Source organism: Triturus cristatus, chromosome 9, assembly GCF_964204655.1.
Source record: "Triturus cristatus chromosome 9, aTriCri1.1, whole genome shotgun sequence".
In the NCBI taxonomy this organism is placed as follows: Eukaryota; Metazoa; Chordata; class Amphibia; order Caudata; family Salamandridae; genus Triturus; species Triturus cristatus.
The window spans coordinates 748559116-748575504 of NC_140592.1; the positions used below are offsets into that span (position 1 = coordinate 748559116).

Here is a 16389-nt window from a genome sequence, read left to right on the forward strand (position 1 = left end):
CCAGATTATAACTAGCGAACTTTTGCTCCTATGAATGCCTACTGCTTATTTACTAAAGATTGCCTGGGTACACATATTTGCGTTGCTTTGCATCATGTGAACACCCATGCAAAACCATAGCAAATAACCACCCTACTGGTTTTAGTAAGATAGTCACATTTCCATTGCACCTCCCACGCAAAAAATAGTTCACAGTCCCTTCCTGCCCCATAATTTTAAAGGCAGATAAGAATAAATTGGACTCTTATGATAATGAATTATCAGCTAACTCATATGACATTATCAAGATTGTGTTATGTTGTGTACACCAAAATACATGTCACACCTTTAGAACCTTGAAGGACTCCGTTTAGGTGAAAGTGTTCGGGCCAATTTTTGCCTCATTCCTCTTATTCCAGGATGCAAGCAAACTTTTTGTTGTGTTTTATTTTTCATTTTAACCTCAGTAAATCAAGCAGCCGACAACACCGTTCACCCAATACAGGCTTGGACAATCCTTGCGTTTTCATGTCAGATTGATAAAGAAATGTGGATACAGTGGCAACTGCCAAAATCAAGAATAATGTTCCAAAAACCCAACCTGTTTTATGTTTTTTCAAAAATAAGCAAGCATAGATAAAAAGGCCATCTCCCTCACCTACCGTAAAATAACCAATAACCAACCTGAGCCCACAAAAAGCCTCCGTGAAAAATGGCAAGGAGAGGTGGGGGACTTTGATGAGACGGATTGGCAGGAAGCACTAGCATCCCCTCGAGAAGTGGCAATGTCCTCCAAATTGAGATTAGTGCAACTGAAAATACTCCACCGTATTTACTACACTAGAGTAACCCTTCATAAGATGGGGAAAATTGACAACCAACTCTGCCTGAGACAATGCGGGAGGGAAGGCACCTTATATCACACAATGTGGGAATGCCCAGCAATAGTATCCTACTGGGAGACAATAATGAGCGTACTTAGGCTAGTTGGTGGAGTGACGATAACCCCTGAGGCCAAGAGATGTATCTTAAACATATGGAAGCCAACAGATCTCAACTATGCTGGTCAAGATTGGGCAACGCTAGGTATGATGTTGGCAAAATGTAATATAGCTAAACATTGGGGGGCTCAACTCGCACCGACATATCGAGAATGGCGTGAGGACATGGATATGGCAATGGTGGCCGAGAAGGCAGCATATATACATCGGGGATGCCCAAAAAACCGGGAACGAATAAGGGGCAAGTGGAACACTTACAGAGGAAACATTTGTGATCCATCCCCGGATGGATCATCGGGGAGCTCGAGTTGAATTATAGAAGTGGGGCACTGTATTAATCCACTTATTGTACAGCAGAATGTAATTCTTGTATAATTGTACCAGATGGACCCAATGTACTTGGAAGCGTAACTAACAACAAATTATTCCTGAACCGTCAAGTTGTAATATGTTATTTGTAATATAATAAAAAGATTTTTTTTTTAAATAAGCAAGCGATGGGTGCTAAATGAGTAAGATAGCTACACTGACAACTGTGAGTTTGACCCAGGTATTATTCCACTCCATCGGTTTTAGCTGTTTTTGATCCTAAAGCAGGTGCAAACCATATGTAAAATAGAAATGCTTGGGCCGCCGACACATTTTGCCCGTAACTCGCCACTGTCCTCATCAAGGAGGTTTGGAGTAAGATGCAGCATGGGGCCCAATACTGGGCTGATCCCATCTACACAGGAAGATTCCCCGAGGCAACAAAGTAGGTGATGGATGGGCTTACCCAACTCACTTATGGAAAACTCACTCACAGAACAAAAAAGGGAAAGGTGGCAGTGCTGGGCCCATCGTCTTATACACTGTGAATCCCTCTGTGTAGCATTCATTCAGTTGGTTTTAGCTCATCTTTTCCACTCCAGAAGGAAAACATCCAACATGCAAATCTGCCTTACACAAAAAGCAGAAATCTAGCTGCCGTCTCATACGCTCATTCAAGCAGATTCATAATTCATATTGCCTTATATTATGCACTAGGCGCCTGATTCAGACATGGCAGTTGAACATTTATTCCTGTATATTTCTGCCTACATTTGGAGTAAATTTCAGATTATTACAGCATTTACAATGGATTCCAGGACTCCTCTATAGAATCTGACGGGAATCCTCTGAGGAATATGGCAGTCGCTGTTTCCTAGGATTATCTACGGAATATTTGTGGATTCCATGTTTCTTCTACAATGTACACAAGTATTTATGTGTGTATATTTAGCAAATGCATATTTACCCCTGTGTAAATGTGCCACATGAGCGCATCTATTTAGAACCTGTTGCTCAGCCACGCAGAAAGAGTGAGTGAGTGAGTGAGTGAGTGAGTGTGTGCGTCCGTAGATCCCGCTTCTCCTGCAACTGATGGGTGTTCCATCCCCATTTTAGATAAGTACTTTACTCCTGCTCTTGACAGCAGTAAATCACTCATAATATCCAAAGAGGTCATGTGCCCCTAAAAGTTTGTGAAAACCCCAAAATTCTCAAGTATGTGAGTATTTGTCTGCTCAGGCAGGTTTCCACGCCCTGTAACTCCCACTGCTCGTGCTCGTCACCATAATGCACAAAACGCAAGTATGAATAACACATTTTAGAAGAGCATATTCACGTTTTTAATATCATAAGCAGAGATTCACGAATTAAGGTATTGGCGCACCAAAGTTCAAACTAGGTACACAAGAACTTTTGTGATTCGGGCCCTGTGGTGTTACCAAACACATCTCTAGAACAAGAATCCGGTCTGCAATAAAAACATATGGAAAATCCTACCCTAGACTGTTGAATGGCGCTGCAATGCCCTGCTAATCACAAATTGCACGCTATACAAGTACTAATTATCAACAGCGTGTTTTGCTGCCCTCGTGTCAATTTGAGACGGGGTTATTAGCACCACCCCAGACCCTGCCTGGGTGGGACAAAGACCCCCTGGTACCTGTCCTGTCCTGTAATAGATGCACTCCTAGTCAAGGTGAAGTCGTTGGGCCCCAGAAGTGACCCGGGTCACCCAGGGGCTGGGGAGCCCGCCGCCACCCAACAGGGCGCCCTCCCTCCCTCACAGCTGTGAGCGCGCGCCTGTCAGGTGAAGTTTACTCACCGGTTATCGCAGGCTCAGATGACAAGTGGCAATTTAGCCGGGCTCGCGCGAGTGCACAAACAGACAGACGTGCTCTGCTACACGGGCAGCGACCGGCGCGCGGTGACGGCGTGCCCGCCCCTGCCACCTCGCGCGCCGTACGCCAGCTGTTCGCCAGGGCTCACTTCCAGCCATCCTTTGAACCTCGGCATAGGAGGGTGGGGCCTCTGAACCTCAAAGACCTGTGGCCACCCCTAAATTCCCGTTTGCAAAAGATCACTGGCTTCTAGAGGCGAGCGAGCCAACAAATTAACAGGGCGAGCCAGAGCTGCCAGTGGGTCTGGCTTGGCTCTTGGAGCCCGTGCAGGAGCCCTGAAAAAGTTTGCCATGTAAATCGTACAACAAACCACGTGAAATATGATCAAGACTATTCAGAATTTCCCAAAAGTGCCTTTCTTTAACATGTGGAAGCGTAGTCGCTAATACGTCGTATTATAGAACTGAACTGAGAAAAACTTACTAAAAGTGCTACTTTTTAAGCCATTCTCGCCCCCACCTCCACCCTGGCCATTAGCGAACTAAGAGGCTAGACAGTTGTCATTTGACCCTGTATGTGGCCCAGACTCTTACTTAGAGAGCAGCATTATAATCTATTAAATCATACACAATGGGTTTTTGAACAGCTGGAATTCTGAACTCATGTATTTGAACGTGCCTAAGATCACGCAGTTTGGTTAGTCGCAGGTCAGTCGAACTATGATTACACCAAGTTTTCTAGTTTCACTTTGCACAAATCGGTCACTAAATATGCCTGTCTCTCCTTTCCACCTCAACATGTCAATGCTTTGTTTTTACCCCTTTGTATCGAGGGAGGCAGACAGAAGACACCTGAAAGCTCAGCTCGTTATGAGCTCGAGGCTCCAAATGGACCTGCTGAGCCAGAGCCAGAGCCAGCCTTCAGGCTCGAGCCTGACTCGAGCTTTCATCAGCTCGCCCACCTCTACTGGTTCCTCAGCCACAGCCTCTCTGTTCCCTGGCTAGCTCTTACAGTCACCATCCCTCAATTCTGTGACCCTAAATGTGCTATTCCCAACAAATGTATCATCATTCTGAGCATCTTCTCTTGAGCCCTATATCCCTCAGTTCTGGGTCCCTCTATTCCTACGAAATCTCTCATTCTCAGAAGTAGGGGGGCCGGGACATAACTAGTAGTAGCGAAGCAGGTGCAGACCACCTGTCTGAAGGGTCAATCGCATCCTGCATTATGGCCCAGGGTGCTCTTGCTACAGCAGTGGTGTTGAGAGAAGGCACAATGCCCACCCTTGGTCAGATAGCTCCCAAGGCAAAAATACATTTGCCTTTTTTTTATGCTGGTGAATAAAACGAGGATGTGGTAGCCCCTTTTGTTTTCAGGGTTAGTCCCTGGGTGAGCAGTAACTGGCCTCTGAAAACAAACATCTCCCCTCCTGCCCAACTCACCAGAATCACCCGCAGCTAAACTGTCGCACTGGTGGCAACTTGCTTTTAGGAGGAGGGAGACGCTGGTGCGTGGAAGTAAAGAGTGCGTAGGAGACTGGACGAGAAAGAAGGGGTTTTATGTGGTGTTAAAAAGAGAGCTGCGGCATGTAGAACATATTAAAAGCAGTATAAACGGAATCATTGGAGCCACGCCAAGTGCCCCTGTTGCTGTTTGTATGACCTTAAGGCACACAGCTCTGAGTGCCACTCTGACGATAGGTGCCACGAGCATGGGTCCAGCTCGGTCAAACCAAAGGCCGGCCCTGGGAGGGGTGTCGGAGTCTAATTAATTTCCCCTCAGTCTCTTTTCTCTCAGGTCCCGTTCTCTCACATTTTGCTGGTCCTCAGAGCCAGATCGTCTGTCACAGGTTCTTGTCCTTCATTGCTCTGGCTCACAGAGTTTCTCTGTTCTGTAAATCTATCCGTTCCTCAATGTGCTTAATTTGTGCGGGTGTTTGCAAGTCTGGGCACCAGCACCCATTTTTGTGGGCCCATGCTTATTCTTCAGAGAGAAACACACAGGAGAGAAAGAAAGAACCAAATAGGAAAACTGCGACAAAGACGAAGGCAGGGATGGAAAAGAACATGCAAGGGTGTAGGGTGGTAGAAGAAAGAGAGGAGAGGTGGAATAATATTGGGCAGCCTTGATGTTCGGTAACTGACTCCAGAGACAAAACTCTGGGCCCCTGAACTTATTTATTTTTGCAAATTAACACTAGTTTCCCAGCCCTTGCTGCTAACATTTCCACTGCTTAATTTTGCTTTCTACACGCGTTCCTTTTCCAGGGGGATGCCCGCTGTTACCAGGGGCTCATGGGTAGGCACACGGTATTCATTGATTTCGTCATTTTTTTTTTACCTGGTTCGTCAAAACCCTCGACCGGCTGGCGAGAGTCCGATTCCCAATTCTGAAACGCCCACAAAGATGGACAGGGTACAGATCGCACCTGGCGTACGTGCAGGGGGCGCAGGTGCAACAGAGCAGTGACAGACAGGCAGGCGCGGGAAGACAGACGCAAGCGGCGCTCACCTTGGACTGCGAGAGGTGGGCGATGCTGGCCAGGAGCAGGCTGCACACCGCTATCCAGGGTCCCATGGCGGCTCCGCTGGGGACCGGCGCCGGATCCACAGCCCTGCCGGCGGTGTCTACGGCCAGGGGGCCTGGAGGCGTCCGGAGACCACCAGGGCCGGACTCGGCAGGGTCGGCGGTGCCCGCCAGGGCTTCATGACAGCCGCGAAACCGCGGCCACTGGTAGAAATCAAGCCGAACAAATCCACCCAAAAAGAACAGACTCCAAGGGGCAACGTCCTCAAAATGAGCCAAACCCCCTCAAAAAGTTAATAAGAACCGCTCAATAAAATATTTGAAAAGAAACGTCACGTAGGCTATGTCCGATTTGCTCGCGAACGTTTGTAGTTTCGCTCTCAGGACTCCGATATGAAAATGTCTGAAAATCTTCCCAGGCAAGAAAACCGCATCCACAAGGTGCCCCGGCGGGCGGCGCTCCCGTGACCTCCTAGCTCACTGCTCCCGACTGGAAGTCAGGGGTCATTTCCCAGGGCTTCCCTTCCTGCTCCCCGAGCCAGCCCCTGGGCATTGCTCGCCGCTGGTCGAGGGGGCGGCTGCAGGTGCACAGCCCGGGGGGTGCCGCGCCAGGGGAGGGGGCTCTGGGACACAGCTCCTGCCGCGCCGGCCTCCACGGGGAACGACAGGTCCTGCTCCTGCCACAGCCGGCCTTTCTGTGAGCCCGGGACGAGGTCCTGCTGCCTGGGAGAGAGGGGAGCGCCGCCCATGTGACCCGCAGGCAGCTCCTGCAGGGGAGGAGGGGGTTTGGGTGCTTCAGGCCTGGCACAGGCTTCATTCAGCGTAGGCCACGGGAAAGTGCTCTATTATTTGATACTCCACGGAACAACGGAAAGGAAACGTGCCCAGAAGGGTGGTGGTTACAGGCGTTTATAAGGAGAGTCCCACAGTTCGGGTTAAAGTCGACAGAAAGGTTTAACGTGACCTCCAGTCACTCCATCCCCACTGCGTCTCACCTCTTTGTCATTCTTTCTTATTATATTCATTCATTTTCCCCTCCCTTGCAGCCCTTTTAATCCCTTGCTTGAGTTTCTGTTTTCTTTTATTATATTCTCCTCTTTCACTCTTTATTTTTTCAGTTTTTTTCTTCAGTTCTGGTCGTTTTTTTCTTTCTTGAATACTTAACGTTTACTCAGGGAGCTTTCTTCTTTCCCATTTATTTTTTCATATGCTCATTTAATTCCTTACTAGGTTCTCACTGTAATGCTTCCTCTATTATTATACCCTTCCCTTATCAACGTATTCTCTTTTTTCGGACTCCCATTTGTTTCCCATATTTTGGCTTGCCCAGCACCTTTACACTGTCAGATTTAGAGCTGAATGGTGGGGAGGGATGCACACACTGTGGGTGCTTACCTGCGTACCCCCACATTGTCCACACAACTAAGCACTGAACGGGGAAAGGGCTAAGCACCTTTTGGGCATAGTATCGCCATTGGCACCCCTCAGTCCCCCCTCCAACAAAATACATTACCCAATAATAACACACACTCAGACTGTTTGATTGGGTACAAAATGCTGCAGGTTTATTACATACACCGTTATGTAATAGGTGGGTTATCTTACGGGCGATTCAAGGGCAGGCAACCAACTGGGCTGCCTGCCCGCCTGATGAGCCGGGCAGCACTGGGGCGAACCCCGCCTTTGCTGCCGTCCAAGTGATTCTCTTCCAGGATCACGTGACCGTTACTTCTACTCACGCCCCTTCCCGGGGCGGAGCGTAGCATAGCAAACCCCCCGGTTGTTCAGGCCCACAACCACCCGAAGGACTAGCGGGGCGCCGACACGGCTTCCGGGACCCTCCCATGAGGCTCCTCGGATTTGGATCTGGCACCCCCTATGGTGCCGCGCAGAGGTACCCTTGGTACCGGCCTGCTTCCAGATCGCCCTGTAACTCCGCCACAGCTCTGGAGGCGGCCACCGTCGCCGCCAGAGCCCCCACCCACACAGCTATAGTCTCACCTGCCACCTCTCCTGTCTGGAGCTTCCTGCACTCCAGATAAAAGGGAACCGTCCCTGCTGGTTATAGATGGCCCCATCTACATCCCAAGCCCTTGACGCTATCTTGGGTCAGATAGCGTCTGCTGAAACAAGAGGCCTGTCAGGCTTGGGGAGTTGTGCCCAGGGCAATTCACCCCCATGTGTGAAAGGTCCACTGAGAATAATCCACGTTTGTAAAGCGCGAACCATCACCCGTAAGGGTCTCTAGGCGCTGGGGCCCGTCGGAAAGGTTAAGCAAGCTGTCGCCCCGAGTCACATGGTGCTAGGCGGGGACGCGAACCGTGATCCCCAGGTTCTGGGGCCAGTTGCCCTGGCCGCGGCGCCACACCTCTTCCCGCTTCACTTGCCTCAGCCCCGAGCCGGCTCTGGGCAGGGTGACCGCCGGCCCCCAGGCTCGCAGGGCCCCGTCTAGGTGCTGATCACACCTAGCTGCCCTTCTCCTAGCACCGGGTGCGCCTGAAACCTGCGTGCCCCTCTAAGGGACAGCAACCCGCTAGCTAGGTGACCACTCCCCCACCCGCCTGGCTGCTCTGGCTATTCTGGCGAGAGGGATTCTCTTTAACCTTTGCCAGTCACTTTGTTTGGTACATCTTGCCGCGCAGGAGTGCTCATGGCTGGGCAAGGGACCCTCATGCCCTGCCCTGTATCCCTTATCCCTTATGGGAATTATGCCCGTTCAGCTCCTTCTGTGGTGAAAACCCTCTGGCATGCCAGCTTCCCAACGTCCCCACCAAGCATAAGTACTCTAGCTGACCGTGCGGGGCGTTTGCGATTGCCGCCGGCTCCTGGCCATTTAGTAAAGTGGCCTAGGGAAATAAGTGCACTGGGGTGCACTTCCCTCCCCCTGTTGGCAAGACAATTGCATAGACCCCTTTGGAAGCTAACCCTGGTGAACGCCTATTGTTGTGAAATCTGGTTTGACCCTGCATTTATTATGCCCGCTGTTGGCGACACCTCACCTTTTATGTGCTGAAACATTCTGCAGTGCACCACGCTTGCTTGACTGCCAGTGGGTCGCAGGTGCCAATGCCTACTAACCCACTCTGAACCTGGGTCCCTAAGCTCACGACCCTGTCGGAATCACAGATCCCAGTCCCATGTTAGCTGCAGTACCGTTTCAGTGGATCCACTGGTAGATACCACAAGATGCCTTGGTCATGATAACCTTAAGAAGCACACAGTTTTCACCTGGCGTACCTCGGAGTGATACTGGCTTCGCACAGCTGTAAGGCAAGAGACGCACATCTTAAACCTGGCTGCTGGTTTTTGCCAATTGGCACTCCAGCTGTTTGTGGAGCGCGCATGCCCCTGAGGCATGAGGTCGCTGCCCAGCCGGTGTCTGTTACCCACTTGCTATTACTTGCCTATCGCCAAATGCCCGTACTTGGATTGGGGGGAAGCTGAATGCTTCCTAAGGATTGTAGAAGTAATGCTCCCACCTAATTTGACCCCGAAACTTAGGGAAATTCCAAGTATTAATCGTGCCCTTCATAGCACATCTACCCCAGTGTTGATCTTCAGCGTATTTGGGACACTGGTGGCAGGAGTTGCCCCTACCAATCTCAGGTTCTATCCCGTGGCAGGATGACCCAAGGGGCCGGCAAGTCTGTGGGAGCCAGAGGGGAACATTCTGTGCAACTACTTGCCCTCTTCCTGTTACCCAACTTTTCCTGCACCGCCGCACACCTGTCAGATGACAACTACCACCTCCACCCTGCTGCCCTGGCCAATGCGCGTGTGCATATGTCTTACTGACGCAACCTTAAACCTGCCCATGGTTGCCGAGGGATGCCCGGCCAGGGCACGTGGTACCTGCTTCTAAATGGAGCCAGCAGATGTTCCTCATGGAGGCCCTTGTGCCCAATTCGGCTCAGCATTTCACAGCGCATCTCGTTGCGTTGTAATTTCCCGCACAAGCGGCTTGATATAATACCAACGGACGGACAGACGGACACAGCCGCGCCACGTCCCAGCCGAGGCCGCAGCGGTGCAAACCCCCCCGAGATGAGAAGTGCAGTTCCTGCCTACTTCAAAACCCAACAACTAAAGGGAAGGCGGACCTCACTCGAGCGCCCCCCCCCTTGTCCCCACTGCCATGCACAAGCGCTAGTATAGGGCAGGGAACAATGACCAGCTGGGTGGACACTTGCTACACCAATTGTGTCGATGCCCAGGCAAAACTGATATTGAAACAATTGAGCCTACATGGACCACGATTAACTCGGGTGCCCTGGGACGGGCTTAAACAAGGGTCCGTGGCAGCGAGTCACCTGATAGGCAGTTAAATAGTGTTGGATTTTAAACAAAAGCACCATCCAAACTAATTGCCCAAGGTTAGCGATGATAGTTCTATGGAGAAAAGCATTGAAAGCATCGCCTCTCCAAGTCAAAGGACATAACTACCCGCTTAGTTCTACTTCGCTGGGAAGGATGGAGCGATGCCCGTTATTGGAATTGGTGAATGAAGGCATTATTCATTCGTGTGCAGCCAAATTGTGGGTGACTACCCCCAGTGATCTTCTCGCTTACTGGTACCCTGGTAGTAAATTGGTTTATGGCAACAATAATTAAACCCTTCACTGATATCTTGATTAGCCCCCACCTGGGCACCCTGTCCCGGAACTCCCAGGCAGACATATCGCAAAGCCAGCTGAAGGCCGGGTAAAACCCATTCTCTGACCTCGGGCTGCTCGTAGCGACCCATAACTAGTGACACCCTGTGTTGCGCAAAACTAGAATCTGCATGCGTGCGCACTACATACCTCAAGGCAGTTCTCAGGAACACCTGGCCATTGTGCTCCTGCCGTGCTGCCAGTCATAGTAACCCCACCACTACTAACCGGAGTACTCATGCAAACGACATTTGGAATTGCCCACATTTGTAAATGGTTCGTTGGTTGTATGTTAGACACCGCCAGTTAGCCCACTCCATGTGCTTGCAAAGGACACCGTCCCTTATCAAATTGGTGCCCACCAAGGACTAGTTCCTTTTTAGTCCACGCAACCTGTGGGACAAAACTAACATCCATGGTCGCACTAACGACCCACAGCGCTCCGGGTTTTGACCCCGGACGCATGCCTGCCGAGCTTCACCTTGCGCTGCTTGGGCCATGTGCCCCCCCTTACAGCATCCCTAAGGGTTACTTTCTAAAACATAAACCCCAATATGCTAGGTGGTAGGGTCACCTATCCTTACAGTAACAATAGTGAGCTGCCTTTGTGTGACCGAGATGAAAACAAGCCACCCTCCCTGAATATTGTGTGCATGCTCATTTGGGAATTGGCAGAGTGTGCGCGTGCACTGTCAGTAACTATGCCACCGCGGGCATGGCTCAACCCAGCTCTGCCCCAAACAGGGGCCCTCAATTAAGTGTCTACCAAGGGCGGCTGCTACTATCACCGCATGTGCTGTCGTGCACGAGTTGGCATACCTGACCTCAAACCTTCCAAATGCCCTATTGAACGCGCCCCACGATAAAAACCTGCATTTTATCTGTAGCATGTGTCCCCTCCTTGCTACCTCTGCCTTTCATGTGGCAGCTGGATCCTAGCACGCCCTCATGGCTGGCTAAGGATATTTATCTTCGATTCTTATAGAGTTTTATATTGCGCGATCTACGACCCGAGACGTCGGGTATCCGAGCGTTTGGCATGACCACAGGTTGTCGGGCACGGAGAGGGAGATGATATTCCCAGTATTCTGTCCTGTCCTCCTTGGATCATCACCTTGGCCTTTGAAGGCAGGGACCCTCCCGGGAACTTCACTAGCCCCCTGACGGCCCGCTGCAGCCAAGTGTGCCACTCTATGCCTGCCCACCCTCTGGCGGCCACCTCCGTTTGCCCCACGCCTAGCTCCTGCTGTGCAACCAAGCGGAGTGGCATCCCTTCTGTTAACCCTGAGCATGTGCAGGAGGACATCCCGGCCCAAGGCACTGTGAGCGTGGCTTGTGCCGCAGGCTGGGTGCCTGTGGGGGGAAACCGTTGCGGAGCCCCCAACCGCACCCCCGTCAAGTTGTAACCAGGTAAACTTGCTGCAGGGTATAAAATAGGTGGGCAGTGCCATGGGTCCTTGCTTAGGCCACACCTGCCCATTCTACCCCGTGGTGGCAGTCACTGAAAATTCACAACATCGGTGCAGGGCCCTGAGACTGCCCTAACGCTTGTCATTAGCTGTACACTGCTCTAGCACAATGATTGAAGGGCTGGACCTGCACACTTATCTTGCCCGTCGCATTGCCTGGCACCTAGGCAAGGGAGATCAAAGATTTTCCCGGGGTACCGACGGTATTGGCACGCTAACGTACGTGACCACATTATATTGCACAACCGGGCACCGGAGTCAGTATGCCCAACAGCACAGTGCGACAAGTTACAGTAATTACCGCAATAATTTCTTTATTAAATCCTGGTAAGTTTGATGTCCCCAAATGTGATAAAAGGTGGGATTAAGAACACTCACAGTAATTAACAAGATGTGCTAAATACTGCCCGACTCCCAACCCACTCCTGTCCCGGTTTTCCACCCCCCCTCAGCTACACTGGGAGGGTGTCCGTCATCGTTGCTAGCAGGTGCGCAGTGTCGGCCGACATAATATTCAAAGGTAACGAATGCTAAATCAGGAGACCACGTGTGCTGTGAAAAAGTTCCGTTTGAGGGCTCCCACCACGTGACTGTACCGTCCCCTTTAGGTATTGTCCCATTATCCTAGCTGAGAGCAGGGCTCGAGTCCGGGTACCACGCGGGTGGACGGCGTCCCCCCACTTATTTTACCGGGTTTTAGCGGGTGGACGCCGTCCACCCTGCCCAAAAGATGGAGCCGGTACCCGAGCCTGCGCGCGCGCTCAGCACTCACCAAACCTAACCTTCTATTGTCGAGAGAGGGCGAACAGAGCTCTTTAAGTTGTTTCACGTTGATGGAGCCATTCAGTATGACAGACGGGCGCTCGTGGCCGTATATTAGAAAAGGTCAGTATGTGTTTATGCATTTCAGACGGAGACCGGCAAATTTACTGTGGGCAATAAATACGCACCGAACAAGCGCATCTTTAATTTCCCCGCTCCTTTGAGTGTCAATACGGTGACTAATTCCAACGTAAACATTCTCCTTTTCCCTTTGAACCTGCCCCCATGCCTTCTAACCTTTGTTAATTAGTGGGGACTCCATCTCGTGACGTCACTTCCGGCTGTGAGGTCACTTCCGGTGACACCACCTAACTTGGAGCGTCCCCCCACTTCTTTTTTTAGGACTTGTGCCCTGGCTGAGAGAGTAAAGGTGCCAATTATTTAGTCCTGTTTACCTGCCGCCACCAGCGAGGAGACCCTTTGTTCGCTCAGATGTCAATCCGTACCGTGCTACACGTCCACCTTTTGTTTCAGCACGAAAATTATTTAATTCACTCCCTTATGCCTGTTTCAGGCTGCGTGTAAACACTCGGAGACTCAAAGGGTGTTTATTCATGGGAAGGTGCGGTCCTGACAGGGCTAACATTGGGATTGTTGTCTTTCCTGCCTTCCAGAAGGAGCTACAAGGAGCTTTGGTCAGGAGCTGCAAAACACCGAGATGGGTTGATATATGCTGCGCCTGCTAGACCCTCAAGGGAGGGTTTCACCCCGTCTGTTATTCTAACCGAAATACATGAACGATTCTCGAAATTTTTGCACATCGTCTTATCTTCTACCACATGATATTCCACGTGATTACCGAGCCCGAACCCAGTCCCTACGTCCGAGGTCGGGCGCCCTCCGTTAGGCCAACTCCTCTCCCTGGCATTTTAGTTTATACATTTATCTTGCTGCCAATGCCGAAAGAACGCCTCCACAGGGAAGCCTTGAGTAAATAGTCACATTGACAGACAACCCCAGAGCACACGTCGAGTAATAATCGTAATTGTCTTGTATGAAAACCCAATGTTTCACATCTCTATGCTATCACCAATTTGGGCATCGAGTACACTGCCGATTACTTGCTGCATCGGATATTGGCCGGAAAGTGCAATGTTTTGACGTGGGTGTCATGGCCCTCAGAGCACCCAGGAGTAAACAGCACGCGCTTAATGCCGGGCCACGGGGGAAGTAGAGTCGCAGACTAGTCTTCCCCCGGGGTCTTTCACGCAGGGGTAGGACCAGGCAGGGTCAGGGGGTGGAGTTAGGGGGTGGGTATAAGAGCGCAAGGGAGGAAGGCGACTTCCTCTTCTTGCGCTCGGCACCATCGGGAGGGTTCAGCAAAGGCCACCCACCCACCCTGCAGTTGGGTTCGGGGTTTAGGGTTGGCTACAGCATGCCAGTTTAGGACAGGCTGCGGGGCTGGCGGTACTTTGGAGGGGTGGGGGGGGTCATTAGCGGGCACACCCATCCCTCGGGGGGGGGGGAAGAGTGAACAAGGTGGGGGTAATGGAGGCATGAGTGAAATGGCCGATGAGAGCGGGGAGGATGCAAGGAGGTTTGTGGAATGGTGAGGAACGGAAGGGACATGGAGTGGTACAAAAGGGGAGTGTGGAGTGGGTGAAAGGAGTGCAGGATTGTAGAGTGTTGTAGGGAAGTTGTTATTCAGGTAATGTTTGGTTATTGTTTAATGTTGTGCAGCCTGGTCCTAATAAATGGCCTTTTACGCTTAAGACACGGTGTGGTCTGTTTATTGCGCGAAGAAAGGAAACAAATAAGGATGAGCTTGGGCTGCAACCCCGGAACTTACCGTGACCTGTCTTCGAGAAGCGCGCGCTTTTCTATTAAAGTAAGTCGAAACTTTGCAAACACAGACCAGCTGCTCCTCAAAGCAATGCCTCTGCAAAATAAAATTGGCCCGTACGGGATCAAACCCGCGATCTTGGTGTTATTAGCACCACGCTTTAACAAGCTGAGCTACTGGCTACGTTCGAACTGTGTTACCTATCAATGCCTGGCCAGGAAGGGTGGAAGAGGGGTGACGTGAAGAAATGTGCTGACACCCAGCCTACACTACATCAGAGACATAGGAAAAGAGTCCGCTATGCACGACATGAGGCTCGAACTCTCGACCTAGAGGTTAGGACGCTCACGCTCTACCGACCGCACCATCACAGGTACTATAACGACTTACAGAATTTCTTCAAATTGCGAGCTTCGGGAAGTTCACACTTTCTATCTTACCTTGCCATACCTTAACGTGTCACAAAATTGAAAGAAGATTAGCCACTCCCTAAAAGTTCCGACAACTATAGTGTGTCGTTATACAGGCAACTGAGTGCATGTGGAGTGCAGGGCGGGCTCGAAAAGCGTGGATCGGCTGTCGACCCCCGGCCCTTCTGCTCAGTCTGGCCGGTGAGCAGCTCCCTCTGCCCCGGCCGGACGGGGCTCACCGTGCGTGCCAGTCCTGGACCTGACTGCGTGGCCCCCGGAGTGGATGTGAGCAGCTGGGCAGAAACCCGCCCCCCTTGCGAGCAATGCCACGCGGTGGGATGGGGTGCTTAAGAATTCAGCCTATGATGCGAGCGTCTCTGTCGAGACTCGAACGCAGTTCCCCTGCTTTAGGGGTGGAGCGCTCTAGCCCTTTCGCCACATCCTCCACTTACTCCCCCTCCATCCGTTGGAGGGGGAGGGCAACCCCTCCAAGCACGTCCGAGCCCGCGTCTTGCCCTCATGGAATCCCCGTGCCCCACTGGCTCGGCTGCTCTACCCCCTCATGTCGAACCTGCGGGGGGGTCCCTCTTGCCACCAAAGCCCGCTCGATCGCCGTGCAGGCCATGCGCAACAGCCGCCTCTAGGCCATGTCTAAGCCCCACCACCTCAGGTCCCCATCCCACTCCCTGGCCCCCTCGGCGACCTCGAGTCTACCGCGGTGGACCCTGCCATGAAGGTGGGGGGGGGGCGGACCAGGAGCACAAATACGGGGGCCAGAGCCCGCCCGGGCCTTTGCCCACGGAACCCGGATGGTGGGGGGAGTCGCTTGACTAACCTCATGGTCCCAGGCTCGACCTCAGAGGCAGTGGTCGAACAACTTAAACCGTGAGATGGGAGGCGGAGAGAGGGACCCTCCCGAGGACGGCGTGTCCATGATGAGGCGTGCGGGGCAACAAGAGGTCGCTGGCATGGTGGGGGAGGGCTGTATAGTCTCCCACCACGCCCAGAGGAGCCCGGAAGTGACGCCCCTCGCGTCACTTCCGGGCAGGAAAGAGAGGAGGGGGACACCGGCCAGAGTCCCTGCCCCCCAGGAGGGGTGGGGAGGGGTGACCGATGCCCAGGCGACACTAGGGCACCGACCGCTCTAGTGGCCCCCTGCGGGGGCCGCGGTCAGCAGCATTCCTCCATTCAGCCGCAGCTTGGTGCCTTCACTGACTCTTCCCAAAAGTCAAGGTGCATAAGTTCCCCTCAATAACATCAGTCTTAAAGAGCAATTATTACTCACTGGGGATTTAACGACGGATCAGTGCATGGTTTCATTAAACACGCCTTTTTAAATCAAGCAAGGATTCCAGGGCGGTCAACTTTACACTATCACTCTGCAAACCATGTATGGTGATACTGTGCATGCAGAGACGCCACAATACATTGGTTGTGAATTTGAGGGCTATGAGAGGCGGAGCTCATTTTGGGATTTTATTCCATAACCTCCTCCTCTTGATCAGACCATCCCAGAGGACATGGCTTGACCGGATATAGAGCGTATCGAATGGGATTACTAGGCATAACTGCATTTGAGTCCTAATCCCTTCACCTCTTC

At 51.8% G+C, this 16389-nt stretch overlaps 1 protein-coding gene across 2 annotated transcripts in view; it reads right to left on the reverse strand.

The window, feature by feature from the left end:
* The window catches only part of VEGFB (vascular endothelial growth factor B), a 252049-nt gene extending 245607 nt beyond the window's left edge, over window positions 1–6442 (reverse strand). The window contains exon 1 of one of the 2 annotated variants that reach the window (XM_085626033.1): window positions 5639–6442. In XM_085626033.1, coding sequence (XP_085482159.1) covers window positions 5639–5704 — 66 coding nt within the window. In that variant the 5' untranslated portion in view covers window positions 5705–6442. The remainder of the gene's footprint in view (window positions 1–5638) is intronic. The other variant, XM_085626031.1, reaches the window with a different exon arrangement.
* Between the last annotated feature and the right edge of the window lie 9947 nt (window positions 6443–16389).